The sequence below is a fragment of the Phasianus colchicus genome, chromosome 4 (genome assembly GCF_987193195.1).
Source record: "Phasianus colchicus chromosome 4, bPhaCol1.hap1.1, whole genome shotgun sequence".
Classification (NCBI taxonomy): Eukaryota; Metazoa; Chordata; class Aves; order Galliformes; family Phasianidae; genus Phasianus; species Phasianus colchicus.
In genome coordinates, this window is record NC_143439.1 from 47,653,412 (window position 1) to 47,670,516 (window position 17,105).

The 17,105-nt window shown below is 43.9% G+C and overlaps 1 protein-coding gene across 13 annotated transcripts in view; it reads right to left on the reverse strand.

The window, feature by feature from the left end:
- The window catches only part of DCUN1D4 (defective in cullin neddylation 1 domain containing 4), a 35,840-nt gene extending 23,480 nt beyond the window's left edge, over nt 1-12,360 (reverse strand). For 4 of the 13 annotated variants that reach the window (XM_031588567.2, XM_031588566.2, XM_031588564.2 and 1 more), the window contains exons 1-3: nt 12,061-12,184; nt 3,144-3,214; nt 2,276-2,315 (exon numbers count right to left, since the gene is read on the reverse strand). In XM_031588567.2, the coding sequence (XP_031444427.1) occupies nt 2,276-2,315; nt 3,144-3,214; nt 12,061-12,085 (136 nt within the window). In that variant the 5' untranslated portion in view covers nt 12,086-12,184. The other 9 variants (XM_090139453.1, XM_090139452.1, XM_031588569.2 and 6 more) reach the window with 7 other exon arrangements.
- Between the last annotated feature and the right edge of the window lie 4,745 nt (nt 12,361-17,105).

Genomic DNA, 17,105 nt, shown 5'->3' on the forward strand with positions numbered 1-17,105 from the left:
AAAAACCAAAACAAATCTCTAGGTGGGTCTGATAAGAAGAAACCTTCGCAACAGACTTATTAACATGACTGTCAAATGAGTTCTAGATGTAGAATCTCAAATTGATCCACAAGATCTCTGCAGTTCTGTAAGCTGTGTAATAAAATGAATAGGTCTTGACATTTCTTACTACCAGAGAATAGAAATTACGAAAACTTAGGCACAATGATATCAAATGATTTGGAAAAGATGACTTTGATTTTTCCAGACTTACGTAAGACTCTCCTGTAAGACATTTCACAAGTGTCAAGTCCCCTAACAAGCAGGCACATGAGACATCACTGCACTACATTCACAATGGCCAAAATAGCCCCCTGAACATCTACTTGTCCTCACATGAGGAAGGCCAACTGAACTCAAGGCTGAAAGTTACACAAACATTGGGACTTCACCTTTTTGTGCAAAGAGATATAAAATAGGGCAGAAGCATAAGAAACACGAGAATGAAATCTGAAGAGAAGAATTTGCCAATAGCAACTTCTACTTTCAGCTCTCATTTCATACTTTTTCCTGGTTCGAAAGGCTCCTTTACAGCTATTATAAAAAAATACATTATTTATCAGGATTTTGTGTCCAAACTCATTCAATGAGTATGTTTAAGCTTTTAAAACAGCTTAATTCCAACAAACACAAAGTAGGCAATAACAACAAGTGTCAGAATAAAGCAGTACATTAAAATCAACAACACACTTAAATATGTTCCCAAGGAGATAATGGGAATGCTAAGGCTGATTTCTTAACTGACCTTTTATGATGGTAGTGCAAAGCAAGAGAAGAGAAATTCCGAACATCTTAAGCACAGCTACTTACTCTTATTGATTAGTAACAGAACTTGACTGCCTCAAAACCAATACTTGATCCTTCAGAACAATTTTGCAATCAAAAGTGAGAAAAGACTGTAGAACACATTTTCATGTGCAAAATAAGGATGCATACAGGTTTTGTTCAAGAACCTAGGTCACAAAGGGGAAAATTCCAGGTCTCCATTAGGAGAAAGAAAAGGACTTGAGTTCTAACAAAAAAAAAGACAGTAACAGGTCTGCCAAAACTACCTGCATTTGACAACCTCTTCTGCAGAGCTTTTACACGATGAGCTGACCTCAGGTATGAAATCACCAAGCAGACTGACAGAAAACATTTGATAGAAGCCTTCTGGCAGGGTATCACAGTGTAACTACAAAACAAAGTCAGTATGGAGGAGGTGACACAAGCCACAGGTGAGTTCTGTCAGATCCCATCCCAGTGTCTCTCTTTTCATTGCTCTAAGCCAAGAGAGTGGTAGACTTACAAGTTTGTTCCAGAAACCTCCTGGAGAAGCAGACAGCTCTCCTCACTTTCTTAAGCGCTCAGGGTAACATCAGCACACATAGCTAGCACCTCAGAAGAAAGAACAACTTTAAGACATGAGAGGACAGACGTGGACGGTTTTGAAGAACTGCTCTGCTAAGTATCAGGGCTTGAAATCAACAAGTTATTTTCCTTCCTCCTTAAGTTTCATGCTTGAAACACAGAAAGGAATGAAAAAAAAAGGAATCAAGGAACACGTCAGCTTTAAGGAACAAGCACAAAAGGAAGTAGCACACGTTAAAAGATATCAAGCCACAAAGCACAAATGCAGGTGAATCAAGAATTGGCAGCAAGCTAGTACCACACATCTGAGATGATGGTCTCAAAAACAATGACATTTTGTAGAGCGGAAAACAGACTGGGTACTAAGAAATAGCCATTAGATATTTACTGAAAATCTACGCAAGAAATAGGAACAAGTTCCATCCAACAAAATCACTCAAAAAAAAAAAGAGTTGGATTGTTTGGAGCACAGCATTTAAACTCGGTCACAGGCAACACAATAGCCATGAGAGGCCTTGCTTTTGCTCTGTTCTCACTAATGCAACTTCAGGAGTCAAAACACTGTAAGAACATGGATATTCTGCTAGTCTGATGGGTTGAGTCCAAGGAGTGAGAGGAATTTGTCGTAAGGTCTTCTTAAAGAACTTACACAAAGAAACTGTAAAATAACATACTGCTGAAACCTGTCCGTTCTTCTCAATTGGGGAATTTAAAAGTACAAACACTTTGAAGAAATCTTTAAAAAAAGAAAAACACGATTCTGTAGTTGCTTTCTAGAACTCCCTCAGCTTCCTAAAATCTCAGTTTCCGTAATGCTGGAGACACTTATTTCATGAATCAAGATTAAATTGTTGTGATCTATTTCTACTGCATCCTTATTAAATACCTGTCTGGCGATCGTCTTGGCCAACGTCCTCTGTCAGATTCTGCAAGAGAATAGGAATGAATACAGTTTAATAAGATCATAATCTCCACTGTTCAGTAACCTTTTAACATTTATTCCATATTAATATTCATTTTCACTATTTAAGGAGCATTTAGCTGAAACTGCAGAGGCTTTTTGTTTTGGGTTTGTATTTTCCAGAACAATTATATTTGCAAATGTATCTAAAAAGCTCAAGGATAATCTGCAAGTCACGTGAAAAATATTTTTAAACACTTTTTTAAACTCAAAAACAAACATCTGAAGAGTGGAAGTAAGTATGCACTGAATGGGCAATTTTGCAGTGTTTTTTTTAAAAAAAAAAACTCCATGAATAAATGCCATATTTGAAAATCTGAATTTAGCCTTTACCACAGTAGTGGCATTGCTTATGGCTAAACACTCACACATACGCCCAAAAATGAACTGGTTAAAACTCAGCTGGAATCTTGGAAACAAATTATCTTTTTTTTTTTTTTTTCTACTTAGGAAATGTCTTATCCACCACATTTGCAATGTATAAATGGAAGGTGTAAGTGTAATAAGGATTTCCATCATCTGATCATCTAGGAAAATTTGTTTGGGAAAAAAACTTCAAATCCAGTGTTGCACTGAACATGGCTAAAACTCCACTCTGAACGCTGGTGTATAACCTATAACCTTTCAGCAGTATTTACTGTTTATTGCAGTTCCTAGATTCAAAACCCACAGCCTCTCAGCCAAGCAGGCAGTGATACTTCTTAGAAGTGCAATCACTAAAGGATTTCAACCACAAAAACATTCTGACCTATCGCCCTAGCAATTCCACCAAGAGAAAATGGCAAGTCATTACCAGCCTATTGAGAGTGTGGTAAATCTTGTGAATATTTGCCAGTGTTGATAGGTGAGAATTCAGTTGAAAATCTAGAGGGGGGGAGAAAAAAAAGTTTTAAACTTCTTGGTTTCCAGCTGTAGCAATCGAGATCTTCATAAATTCTGGTAATTCAATCAAACCATGACCAGACTATAAAACAAAAGCCAACCCTTTTTCGGCACCAACATTTTCAACACGTAATGGAAAACATTAAGTTAAATCTGCAGAAGAAATCCTACATATGCATTCTTCTTAAGGCATGGATGATATCCAGCAAAACAGAACTATAGCTAAACATAAAACTATATTAAATGTGATAAATTTAAATCATTTACAACTTTCACCCTTAAGATAAGGAATTGTTATTCCTTAGAGTTTCCATGTTACTCAGTCTTCCTCTGCCATCTACTCCAAAAGCACCTAACATTCTAAAATGACCACTGAAAACACTGGTTTTTAAAAGATGATGAAACAACTTTATACTCATTTCCTTGAAAAATAAAATTATTGGAACACACACAGCTGAAACATGACTTCTGCATAATGAACCATAAGTCACAATACAGCAGTTATGACCAAAGCCAATAGAACCCAAAATGAGGAACTCTGACACTTCATGAAAGTAGCCCTAACATAGACATTGACTTTGCTTCTTTGTCTCACAAATAAACACTTGAGTTTGCCTCAGCTGATACAAAGAGACAAGCTGGTCCTTCTCTGTTCCATTAAATCACCTCTTTTTGCTAGAAACAAGTCCAGAACAAAACTAGATACGAAGTAATTTACAAAAAAGATCCACTTTGATCCAGTCAGAGAGCATGCAAACCAGCACCATTCTCAGAAGGCTAGGCACAGAGCAGCTGAGAGAGGTAAAAGACATCAAACCACTACAAAATACTTCCATTTAAACCAAAAGCAACCTGGCAGCCCTACTGAAACTTGGGCAGAAGAGAACACTGACAACACAGAGACACATCCCATTTGGCAAGCAAAACACTGCAAGCAGAATGCAACTCTGCATGCCTGGTGTCACTGCTGTGTGCTAATGGCTGCAGAGCTTCTGCCAGCAAACGTGGCTTTCTCCAGTTCCTCCTAAAAGATACAAGTAAGGAAAAAAATGTAATTCCCACATTTCATTTCAAGAAAATGCTCCCAAAATACACTGAAGATGACCCAGGATCTAAGGATAAGCAATCTGCATTAAACAGCAGATCCTTGGGACAGTGAAAATGACAAACTGAAGAAGCACACTTGCTGCACACGTCAGTACAGAATTCTCTCAATGTGCTGAATTAAAAGATATTTTTCAAGGAATCACAGGTTTTATTTATTGTCTTATCTAGAGAGTCTCATTTCACCAATAATTGCTTATTTCTTATCCTATACTCCCCCATTCCCCATCACAGCAACACGATTTCTGTAAGTCAGTTACACCAGAGATGGAATTTCAAACTTCAGATATATTTATCTATACCAAGACAGAAACAGTCTGTCTCCTCTTACTGGAGAGGAGCTGGGGGTGCAGAGAGGGGAAGACAGGTTAGGAGTAACTCTGAGCAGAGCAAGGTTAAAATGAGGAAAGGTGTTTTTGCTAACTGCCAGCCCAGACAGAGCTCCTCAGAACACAAACATTACAGTTTCCCCTGTTGCACAGGTTAAGACCTACAAAGAACACGGGTCTTTAGAGAAACCGTGATACCTGGAGCCATCGAGTGGATAATGCTAAGCAAATATTTCTTCAAAACTAAGCAGTAATTTTAGATAGTATCTTTAACAATTATAGGAAAAAAAGTATTCTAGAACTAAGTTTAAGCCTACTAGGCACTGTCTTGTCTTGGAAATAAAGCATTCCTAGGCACTTCAAACACAGCATTTGCACCAGGACGTTTCACACATCCATTGGAAACAGTTTACAACTTTAAGCTGTTACTTCAGAAAACCTTACACACTTACAATGGCCTTGGAGGAGCTGCAGCAATATATTTTAGAGCTCTTACATGACAAGCATCACACCTTGGCTGTGCACAGACTGGTATATCCACATGAATACTAAGGCTTCAAGAACAAAACAGGAATCCAAAGTTTTGTCTCTCCACAGGGGACGCTTCCAAAGTGGGGCTGCGATCCAAAACCAAAAATAAGCTGCTTTGTCAGCTATTGGTATAGAAGCAAACGTGAGTGGCAGCCAAAATAATTGGGAAATTTAATTACAGCTCAAGTTCCCTTTTGAACTTGGTACAGTGTTTGTTGTATCCACACTGCAAGCAACAGGCAAAGTATTCCACAACACTGAGAAGCTATACTTTAAAAAAACTGCTTTTCAATGAACAGAATCTGAAAAATACTCCCTCTCACACTCTTGTAATACCACTCGGAAAGCCAGCAGAAGGCACAGTCACACATCAAGCACTGCTGAGCAGCTAGCTACAGCCGGGCACCTCAAGGCACTCCATCAGCTGCCCAGCCAGGTGCACTTCCAGGAGCTCCGCACCCAGCAGCAGCTGGTACAGGTTCCATGTGATGGAAGTTGGCCTAGGTGAAGCCATTTGTCATCTTAACACAAGAGTTTCAATGCAGATCAACCAGCCTGGAACGATGAAAATGTAATGGCCTTCAGTTGTGGCAGGGGAGGTGCGGGTTGGACAGTAGGAAACACTTGTTCTCAGAAAGAGTGGTGAGGCATTGCATGGGCTGCTCAGGGAGGTGATGGAGTCACTGTCCCTAAAGGTACTCAAGAACTGCATTGATGAGGGATGGCTTAGTGGGCACGGGGTGATGGATCAATGGTTGGACTAGATGATCATAGCGCTATTTTGCAACCTTAACAGTTCCAACCTTCTATGATTCTTTTCTGGTTTTATTACTGCAGGAAAGGAAAAACAACCTGGGATCAAGTGAAGGAAAGCTGCTTGTTTCAGGAACACTGAAGAAAAGACATGCTATGGTACAAACACTGAGGGGAATGCATTAAACAAATAAACCAACACAGATATACATGCTTGCTTTTCTTGCAAATGCTAGCCTATCTTTAGCAATAGACTGAAGCAATGGAAATCCCAAATGCTATTAAATAGTTTGAAATAATCCACAACACAACAGCTAAGGGAAAAAAATTCTGGGTAAAATAATTGCAAATCCAGCCAGAACAGAAAGAAATGCCAGAACCAGTCTTATAAAATGGAACTTCACCCTTATCCACAGTTCAGCGTCAAGAACAAGTGCTCATGTCTGGGTTATTTAACTAGTCCCAGTCACATACAAATTAAATGTAGAAAGCAAAAAGATTAAAGATTAAAAATAACCTTTAAAATATTTTAGTGTTAAAATTTACACCACAGACCTGACAGTCATGGAGAGGCAAAGGAAAGAACAGCTGGTTGGGCATTTTTCCTTAACACACTGTGATAAATTAGCTCTACATCCTTCACTGAGACAAATTTAAGAAATACAATGAAACACAACATAGTTTCATTCATCGCCTTCCCCCCACCCTAATCGCCCCCAAAAAACCCTCAATATATGTTTTAAATATAAGCAAATGACAGAAGTGAATGGAAGCTGCATACTTTCTATCTGAAATGTCAAATTCAAATCCATAAAATCACATTTTCAGGAAAAAGAAAAAAAAAAGAAAAGGCTAATATAATTTTTATTACAGGAAACCACGTGCTGCCAAACTATTCAAACGAGACCACAAATGAATACCTAAAAAGAGTATTTCCAACTCCGTGCCCACCCACACATGGCACGTACCTGCCTGACACCTGGAGCTTATTTCCTGCTGTTAAAATTATCACTTCAAAGCTCTGACAAACCACAGCCATTGGGTGCACCATCACCTACCATCAACCTGCACCAGCACCAGATCAGACCAGCAGGAGGCTCTTCCATTAAAAGCTTCTAGATAATCTCAGCAAATAGGAAATCTCTAGTAGCAGTAGGTCTAAATTCTAACAGTACCTGTCTAAAAATATCATGCCAGACAAACATGACACATAAATGTTACAGATGCAATTCTGCATTAAGAACTTAAGACTGGAAGGAGTCACGGCAATTTTTATGACTGTGAAAATTAATCCAACATATAAATGCTGTCATTTACTAAAAGCTTCTCAGAAAACAATTAGACAGAAACACATACCGGACAGATTCATGCCCTGAAAATTAGAATGGAATGTTTCAGCCTTTTTTTATTTAATACAGTTCCTGGCTTCAAACAACAGAAATGGAGAAAACTTGTAGCAATAGGAGAAACATTACTCCAAAGTACCATCTTCCTAACTGATTTTGAATAAACCTTACTTACCCAATAAAAGAATCATGCAATCATTATGAACTACGTCACAATATGATGTTATGCTCACTGATCTGCTTACAGAATTATCCTAATGGCACGATAATTTATACTGACCAATGAGTTTAGTCGTACGGATCTGATGCCTATGTCTGGTGGAAGCCTTTAGTACTTACATATTCAAGTGTAGAAAACAAATGAAAAACGTGCATCAGTTTTGTCTTTATTTACAGGAAAACAACACACCTAAGGACAGAGATCCTCAAGTGCAGTACAATAAGCACATGGAGCAGCCAGGAACTGACATTGCATTCCTGTCCAAGGGAGGATGAAGTCACTTTCAGAGCCCACGGCCGACTCGAGGCCGCCTTAAACAAAGCAACTTGGACTCCTCCTGGCACTTGGGTACAACAGGTGTTGACTCTACAACTTTACAAGAGAGTTACAGCACAGTTTTTGTTCTGAGACCTTCGCGTATTACACTTTTGTTTCACCGCTCTTAACCAATCAGAAAGTGAGAGAAAAATGCACAGTGTTACAGATCCCTACAGCCTTGTCACAAAGTCGGAGCCAGAAAGAAACATGCCACTTCATTCCCACACAGGGACTTCCTTGAATATCACAGAATTACAGAATAGGGTTGAATAGGACCACAATGATCATCTAGCTTCAACACCCTGCTATGTGCAGGGTCACCAGCCACTAGACCAGGCTGCCCAGAGCCACATCCAGCCTGGCCTTGAATGCCTCCAGAGATGGGGCATCCATGATTCAGAAAGAGAGCGCAAGTGAATTCCTGCCTGGGATGCAAGGGCTCCCAATTAAATGGAAGAAAAGCAGGCTGAGCCCTCCTGGCTGTTGTGCCATGCTGCAGGGCACAACCCCTGCAGGCACTCGTGCACCACAGCTCTGAACTCAACACTCAGCACTGCTGATGCCAGCACAGCACGAATACACCTGTGAAAGCTTGCACGCGTCTTCCAAACACTACACCCTAAAACATCCTGAAGCAAAACAGTGGTTCACGTTATTAAAATAAAGCCCTGACAACAAAATGTGGCTGAAATGACAGCACACTGAAGTACACTTAACTTAAAGGGTATCATCTTAACGCAAACCTTCGCCGCAACGTTTGGTGTTACATCAGCAGTCACTCACACTACTTGTAGCAAAGCATTGTGAAACTGCTGCGTGCTCTGCAGGTGGGGAAAGGGAAAAGCACTAATCTTTCCTTCACAGGAACCAATCCTTCTTTTACCCAGGCATGTAATAAGCACCCTGACCTGGAGGTTTGTTTACAGAAAGAGCTACTGAGGTTTAAAGTTCATTGAGAATTTCGGAGCAATTTAAGCAGCAGACATGTTACATAGCTGTTCCTTTTCCCTGAACGTCCATTTATCTTTAATTTAATTGGAACAAATTTCAGAGCTACGCTATCATACGTACTTTAAAATAAACTCTGCACACTGGCTCATGTTTTGTTTTGGTTTTTAGCCAAAGATCTAACACTGTGTGCATTTATGGTGTAATACATCTGTTTCTGTTGCTGCAAATACCACAGCTTGTGTGCCCACTAAATGTGCCTGATAAGCATTCCTAGAGGAGATTCTTGTCAGGATATCATAGAAATGGAGTGGCCAGGCACAGATGGAAAAGAATGAATAAAGCAGTGGGCAATTACATCTTTTTTAAACCTATTTCTAAAGCATACATTACAAAATCAAACAGTATTTTAGTGGTCTCATGCTCCTGACGCCATGAGCAGGACAGAGGAAATGCAGCTATGAGGCATTTAATACAGAGCTAGCCTGCACACATTTGCTGCAGTGTACTCATCCACTCTCCTACTCTAGCATCAAATTCATTCCAAAATACGTCAATGAGTTAACTTTGTGTCACTGGATGCTACGGCCACAGCACAGACTGCCAGCACTGCTCCCAACTTCATGCCAGATTAGGTATCATTTGCCATCCTACCAAGGGTATAAAGCTAATAAAAACTTTGTGTCTTGTGCTCCAGCTAATTCAGCAGAAATGCAACCCTGGTATGCACTGCTAGGATGTCCGGCACGACACGGATCAGTACATCAGGATGAAACTGCAGCAGCCTACAAACAGCTACACCAGGCACAAGCACTGCTGTCCCAGCTGCTTGCTTCTCTCTTCTCTGCCAAAAGTTACAGATCCCACAGCTCTGCCAACAGCACAGGTCATGGGCACGTTCCCTAATCCACTGCAGGCAAAAACTTAACATGTCGGTTGAGCCAACTTAAGGAATTGGCAAGAGCTAACCCAGATACATTTGACTGATGGATTAGAGAGTGCTCCTATAAAGCCCTGCACCAGCAGAGCCATGGAAGCCATAAGCTTCAGCTATGAGCTGCAGCAGTGCCTGTGCCCTCACACACCTGCAACAAATGGCATTGGAACATGATTCTAACAGCAGCAGACATTTTAAAAATCAAATAAAAATCACTGCATGAACTGGATGTGTTTTGTTGCTTTTTTTTTTTTTTTAATCTTTTTATGAGCCATAATGAGAAATTCTGTTTAATCTCGGATTTACATTTTTAAGAAAAATGTCTAAAATGGACAATACATGAAGAGCATTTATATGAGATCTGCAAGTAGGTACTTTTAAAATAAGGCTCCTGCTTTAAATCGCTGTGAGCAGCATTACTTCTTGCAGAAAGACACACATCCCCACCATTAAGGGCTCTAACACCTAAACTGAGTGCAGAAGGTGAATGTTTTCCTAACGTGTACCCTATTTCCCAGCTCTCTGCTTTCCGTAAAGCACATTATAGAAATCAAGCATGATTTCCTCTTTTGCTTGAAGAGGCAAATAAATGGACTGGGATGTAATGTTGGGAAGGTAGAGAGGGGGAACTGTTTTCCTGATTCCAAAGCAAGGGGGAAAAAGTAAATAAGATAGAGAATTAACAACTCGCCTCAAGTTAGCACAAGTTACCCAGACAAAAATTAATCACGTACTAAAATTATACGTCATAGAAAAATTGAGTAAAAATGTATTAATGGAATAGAGAGGATCAAAAAGATGACTGAACAGAAACATTAATTCTTCTTTCAAGCATTTCCCCAGTGAAAGAAAAGAAAAAGGAAAAGGGGTATGAGTCTACAGGTAATGATACAATTTAGGAAAATTCCTATTGAAAATACCACGTATACACACATAGGCACTTCAAGGCTTTGCCATACACTGTAGTGAAAGATGGAAATTGGCGCAAGGGACCTTTTGAAGGAGAAGACAGCAACAGCTGAAGCATGAGCAGCAGTACTCTGTGTGTTCTACGCAGAGAAATCAGCAACCACAAATCACTGCACCACCTCCAGCACCCTCCGTTAGGGAGTGCTGGAGTAGCTGCAGCTGCAGCCCACAAGTGCGTAATACAGACCTGCACCTTCTGGCTTTTAGGCAGAGGATACTGCAAAGGGAGCAAACAAAAGGCACTTTCTAGAAAAAATATCCTCCTATTTCCAACATAAGGCAGCTGTTTCTGCTTCAGTGGGAGCCTTCAAGACCACCGCGTAACGATAAACATGAAGGTAGAATAAATCAGGGCTGCTAAAGACATTACATAACGTCACCGTGTGCGGGCTCCGCGCCTCCCTGCCCAGTTTCTCTCTCAGGGGAGCACCGAGGGCCCGGGGAGCCCAGGCCCGCTGACGCGCTGCCCTCACGACGCCCGGCGCCCGTCGCCCTGCCCGGCAGCGCGGCCCCCTCTCACCGAGCCCCGCAGCGGAGAGCGCCCCGGGGCCGCGACTCCCAACACCCCGCCCCCCCCCCCCAGGCGGCTCCCCAGCTCCGGGAGCACCTCAGGGAACGCGGCCAGGAGCGCCGTCCCACAGACGAGGCCCTCCCAGCGCCCCGCGACCGCCCCCAGCGCCGTGACCGGGCCCGGCCCGGGGGGCTCCGCTCGGCCCCGGGGCCGCGAACGCAGCCCGCTGGGGGCGGGGCTCGGGGCGCCGCGGCGGCTGCCGGGAGTTGTAGTCCGACGGGCCCCCGGCCCGCCCGCGCGGGGCAGCGGCGGAAGAGCCTCCACCTCCCACGGCGCGCCGCCCGCTCCCCCCTCGCAGCCCGTTTCCCCCGCAGCGGCCCGAAGGAACCGCTCCGCCAGCGGCCCCCCTCCGCGCACGCACCTCTCCCGCGGGGCGGCGCCGCCGCCGCCCGCCTGCCCCCGTCCCCTCCTCCCCTTCGCGCCGCCGCTCCCCTCGGGCTGCCCGCGGCCCCCAGCCCGCCGCTCTCCCAGCCGGGCCGGGGAAACTGCGTCATAGCCTCCCAGGGCCGCACGGCGCCGCTTCTGCCGCCCCCACTGCCGCACGCCCCTCCCCGCCCGGCCCCTCCCGCCCGGAGCCCGCCGAGGGCCGCCCCCCCGGCTCGCCGTGCCCGGCCTGCCCGCCGCCCTCCCCGCGCCGGCTCGGCGCCCTCCCCCGCGAACAAGAGGCGCCGCTCGGCTGCGCCGCCCCAGCCAGGTGCGGAGGAGCCGAGCGGGCGGCAGGGCCCGGCGGCGGGCTGGTCAGGCCAGGGCCGCCGCGGAGCGGGCGAGGGAGCGCGGCGCAGCGCGGCCCGCCGCTACTCACTGACAGCGGCGGCATCCGAGTGCATTTTCGTGCGGCGCACACACGGCCCTGCCCGGCCCGGCTCCCGCTGCCCCTCTCCCAATCACGGAGCCCAGGCACGGCCGCCCCCCGCCCCGCCCACCGGCGGTACCCATTGGCTCGGGCTCCGCGGGATTCTGCTCTCCTATTGCGTCAGGCTCCTGCCACTCCCCTTTCGCCTTCCCCGCACCGCCTCCCTGCCCGGCTCTCGCCCTCCCATTGGGTTAGCGGCTGAGCTAACCCCGCCTTCCTTCATTACGATTGGACGGTATCGCTGGCAATCTTTTCTGGTCTTGAAAGCGCGTGCAAAGAACTCCACTTTGTGTCAGCCGCGCCTCCGATTGGCTGAGGAACAGGAGGGCCGCGCCCACGGCCCCTTGCGATTGGTTCAGCAGGGTGGAGGGCGGGGCCTCCGCCGCGAGGGGCAGCGCTGCGGGCGGAGCTCCCTCGGGCAACGTCGTGCAGAGCCGTCGGGGTACGGGAGGTGGAGGGTCGCTCTCGTGAGTCGCCCAGGTCGCTGGGGGACGCGGCTTCGGCGAACCGCAACCGCTTTCTTTCTCGATCCTTTCCTGCTCGTCCGAGTCCAGGCTCTGCCTTTCCGCCGTGCCTTAGCTGCGGCGATTGATAAGCGAGCGCACGTGACGTGCGGCCCAAGAACCGCCGGGAGTCGGCGAGGCTCCGGCTGGGACCCCGCTCCTCGGCGGTGCTCTGCGCCTCTGAGCGCCGTGCGCTCACCTTCCCGCCTCCCCCGCAGGAACGCCAGGAAGCAGCTCCGGGAAGGCAGCCGGAGGGCGCTGCCGCTCAGAGCGAGCGCCGCGCTTACGTCCTTCCAAGGGACTCCTCCGTAGTGCAGCACTGCTGAAAGGGGACCGCGCGGCCCTGCCGCGGCATAGTGGGATGGAAATCAGCCCGCAAAAATATGCGTTACGTTAAAAGAAAGTCAAGGGCCAGCCTTAAGGTAGTTGTCACTTAGAGGCAGTGCGTTAGCACGCAGCCTTCAGTTAATTGCTCACACGCTTGTCTTTTTTAAACGACCCTTAACGACTCGGTGAAGCAGCGAGACTTTCATGTCTTGCCCTGCCCTTTTCACTGAGTAGAAAACTGAGAACGAATTACCTCTTCAAAGATCGCATACATGGAAAGAGCCCACTATTTGAAATTTCAAGGAGTTAGAAAACAAGAATTATTTCTTTAGACCCTCCTGCCCCATCTACAATACTGTTCCTCCTTCCATCATCTTAGCAATATTTTACAGTACTGCCTTTGTATAAAAGAAATGTGTACGACAGCTTAAAGCAGCCCAAAGCCGAAAGTGCGTTTCACTTCTCAGCTCCGACACCCCACATGCCAGACATTCACACCTTTGTACGTCATCCCAACGGCTTTTACCCAGTAGGGGCATCAAGCTGTAATTCAGCTGATCTGTTCCAATGCTGGTCTGAGGAACAACTCCTTTAGTAGTGCCTGTGTGTCACACTGAAGTACATAGACCATTGGTTCAGAATAAAACAACATTCATACATGCACACAAATCTTCTCTCGACTCTCATGCAGCTGTAAACTGATAAATAGCTAAAGAAAGGCATCTCATACAGAAAGACAGAACCGTCCAGTTTTATCTGAGGACATTTTGACCCTATAAAGTTTTAGGGTTTTTTCCTCCACTTACATTAGTCTAAAATAAAAGGTAATATTTGGCTTTACAAATCTTTCCTTAGACTATAGCTTCCTGCTATTCACAGCTGTAAAACAAACACCACTAAATGTGACAAACAAAAGTTCAAAATATTTTTGAATACTTGAATGCCCAAGTATAATCTCTGATCCATAAAACTAGATCTGCAAAGAAATCCATAGGGAAAAACAAAAGAGACATTGTTTTCCACTTCTGCCTGCCAAACAATGGAATGTACGCTGCAGCCAGAAAAGGCCAGTCCCACAAGAACCAGCCCATTATACCACATACCTTCACTCCAAACCCAAGAAGGTACAAACCTCCCCTTTGTTACCATGCAGTTTGTGTAAAAGCCTCTGGGAAGGGAGATATTACGTCAGCAAGCCCAGATTTATTTCCAAGTCCATCTCATTTCTTTACGTCTGAGTTTACAAAACAGAAATACTTTACATAAAGCACACCCATTATGTCATGATTCATCCAGCATTCTTCCAAGGACAAAGACGGATTAAAGGAGTTCTTCTTAATTCTAATTCTTAATCCTCCCAGCATCTTTTGTGTCAATACAACCACATGGACAGTTAGATAGCTTGCAACTGGTAGATCAAAGAGCAAGACTGCCCCTGCCCCACAAAAAAGGTTGTCTGGTTGTTTTGGTTTGTTTTTACCACCAGATCAGTATCTTCAATATCCTGATACAGCTCCCCATCCATGCGTGCAAATGTTCCCATCAGCACCCAAAAGAGCAATACTTAACCGTATTTAACCAAGAACTGGAGAGGGGCAATAAATGCATCTACCAATTTACATGCTGCTAGGTCCAACTTAAAACTGCATTCACTTTCAAATGCCTTCACAAAGAGAAAGTGAGAAAGTGCACTTTTTTTTTTCCTGAGGAACACTGCTGTTTACCTTTCTATGTTTATATTGTTTTTTTTTTTTCTTTTTTTTCTTTTTTTTAAGTTTTTAATGGTAATCACATGAAAAAACACCATGGATTGTGAGAAATACTGGGTAATGTGTAGAGAGAAAAAAGCAACTCTCAGTTTTCTTCTTCTTCAAGGGTTATCAAACTGAAAACTGCTCAAGTCACTATCTCCCAAATACTTGTGTTCACCTTGCCTTACTTAGAAATAAACTTGAAGGCTCATTTCAGGCACCACAATCACAAATCACTACATGTTTTTCAGGTCACAGAGGGGAAGAGAACTGCATTGAAAATAAAAACATTAACAGCTGAACTTGCTAAATGTTAACAAAGCAAATCAACAAAGCACGTTATAGGGCATTGTAAGAGATGAGAAATTGTCAATCAAGAAATCTAGCAATCACAGTTCTAAATCATTCACAGATACGAAAAACTGATTCCCATCTTAATACAAACAGCTTTACATAATTCTTCTGAAAAAAAAAATTATTTTCAAAACTGCAAGGAAGCATTTCAACTGTGTGTTATTCTTGTACATACCGTACGTACTCTGTCAGCAGAACACTACTTATCAGGGATAAAAGAGGACCTCAGGTGGCAGAAAGCAGCAGCTGCAGATTATATAACTGCTTTCAAGACACTCTTCAAGTAACTCAGCTCACGTTAGCTGCTATGTCCCATGAAATCATACTATGCTCCTTCCTACTTACTTTACAGATGTATGACTTTGACCCTAAGGGCCCTCCTGTTACACCACACAAACAAATGTAATATTCATTTCTTCAGGGCAGTTAGTACCTTGTATTTAAATCCTTAAATTGGATTTCTAGTTTCCTTCAACTTCAGTTTGAGATTCTTAAAATGATCTGCTTAACTAGTAATTAGAATGTTTAAGCAGCCAAGATTCAGAACAGCTCTGAATTTCTGCCTAAACCCTGGGGGTACCTCAAAACAACCAGCACCTCTGTCTGCGACCACAAAGGTCCCTTCCTTTAAGAGGACCTGAATGTTTTCTGCATCCTGTTTCAGTGAGCTACACCTGCCCACTAAAGCAGAACCAAACAAGTCCAGCTGAAAACTGAAGGGTGCTCCCAACTTTGTTTTAGTAACCTTGTAGCTGCAACACACCTGAAAATAGGAAATAAAAATTTCAGATCCTTTCTAGCCCAAGAAGTCTGAGCTGCATCTCCCAGGTCTCAGGGTGGTGCTCTGTCACAATCCCTGGACTACTGCTTCTGAAGCTGAGCTTGCTGTACACACATTAATAGCCAAGTCAAGGAAACAAAGTGGAAATGTACGTAAGAGGAGTCTGGAGCCTCCACCCTGCTGAAGAATCCAGTACAATTACACTCAGTATTTTCTCTCTCACATGTTAGAGACCTTTCTTATTCTGAGGTACAGACTGTTAGGCTCCTGAGGAAATGTCTCTTCCTGTATATCCTTAGAAACTCTAACCTACACAGAATATCAGGGAGGATGGAATTAGAAGCACCACTGAATACACTATTTGGAAATCATAGAAAGGTTGAAAAGGACCACAATGACCATCTAGTTTCAGCCCCCCTGCTATGTGCAGGGTCGCCAACCATTAGGCCAGGCTGCCCAGAGCCAAATCCAGCCTGGCTTTGAATGCCTCCAGGGATGGGGCACCCACAACCTCCTTGGGCAACCTGCTCCTAGAGCTTTTGCTGACAGGAAAAAAAATCAAGTATTTAGAAAATAAAACGTGATTATTTTATACATTTTATCTTTCCATGCTATCTCTGAAGGTACAATCGAAGACACCCACATACGTTCTATTTCATAACATACTACCTTATGAAAGCTGAGATGAAAAGAGTATGATTAGAAAACAGCAAGATCAGTCACATGCCCCTGCAGCAGGACCTGTTCTAGCACATTTCTTTCATAGTTTGAAGCATTGATTGCAACTAAGAAACGTGCTCCACATTTTTCTAAACTAATCAGATGAAGAGGATTAGAACAACACAAAGTTTCAAGGACAAATCAAGTGTAGCTTTAGCTTCCAAATTCTAACTGCAGAGTAGAAGCACTATACAGCTCACGGTCACTGCTTCTCTTAGTCATTCTGAGATAATAATCCAGCTGTTGACGTATAACTGATACACATTACATTTGCATACAGCATGATATTTAGACATTGTGAGGTACGAAAGTACCAGCATTACATTGCATAAGCTACTCAAAGGAACAGAGTATTTAAACCTGAGGTTTTATGCATGTCTATATGAAGATTTCTAATGGGGAGAACATTTCTAAATCCCAAGAAAGGCCATTCAAATGGTACATACACAGACTTCGACTATTACACACACAGATGACATATAGTCTGATCTGCAACTATCAGTCATGCTTTGGGGTCTAACTTGATGAAAAATGCCCTGATTCTGTTTATAATTGTTA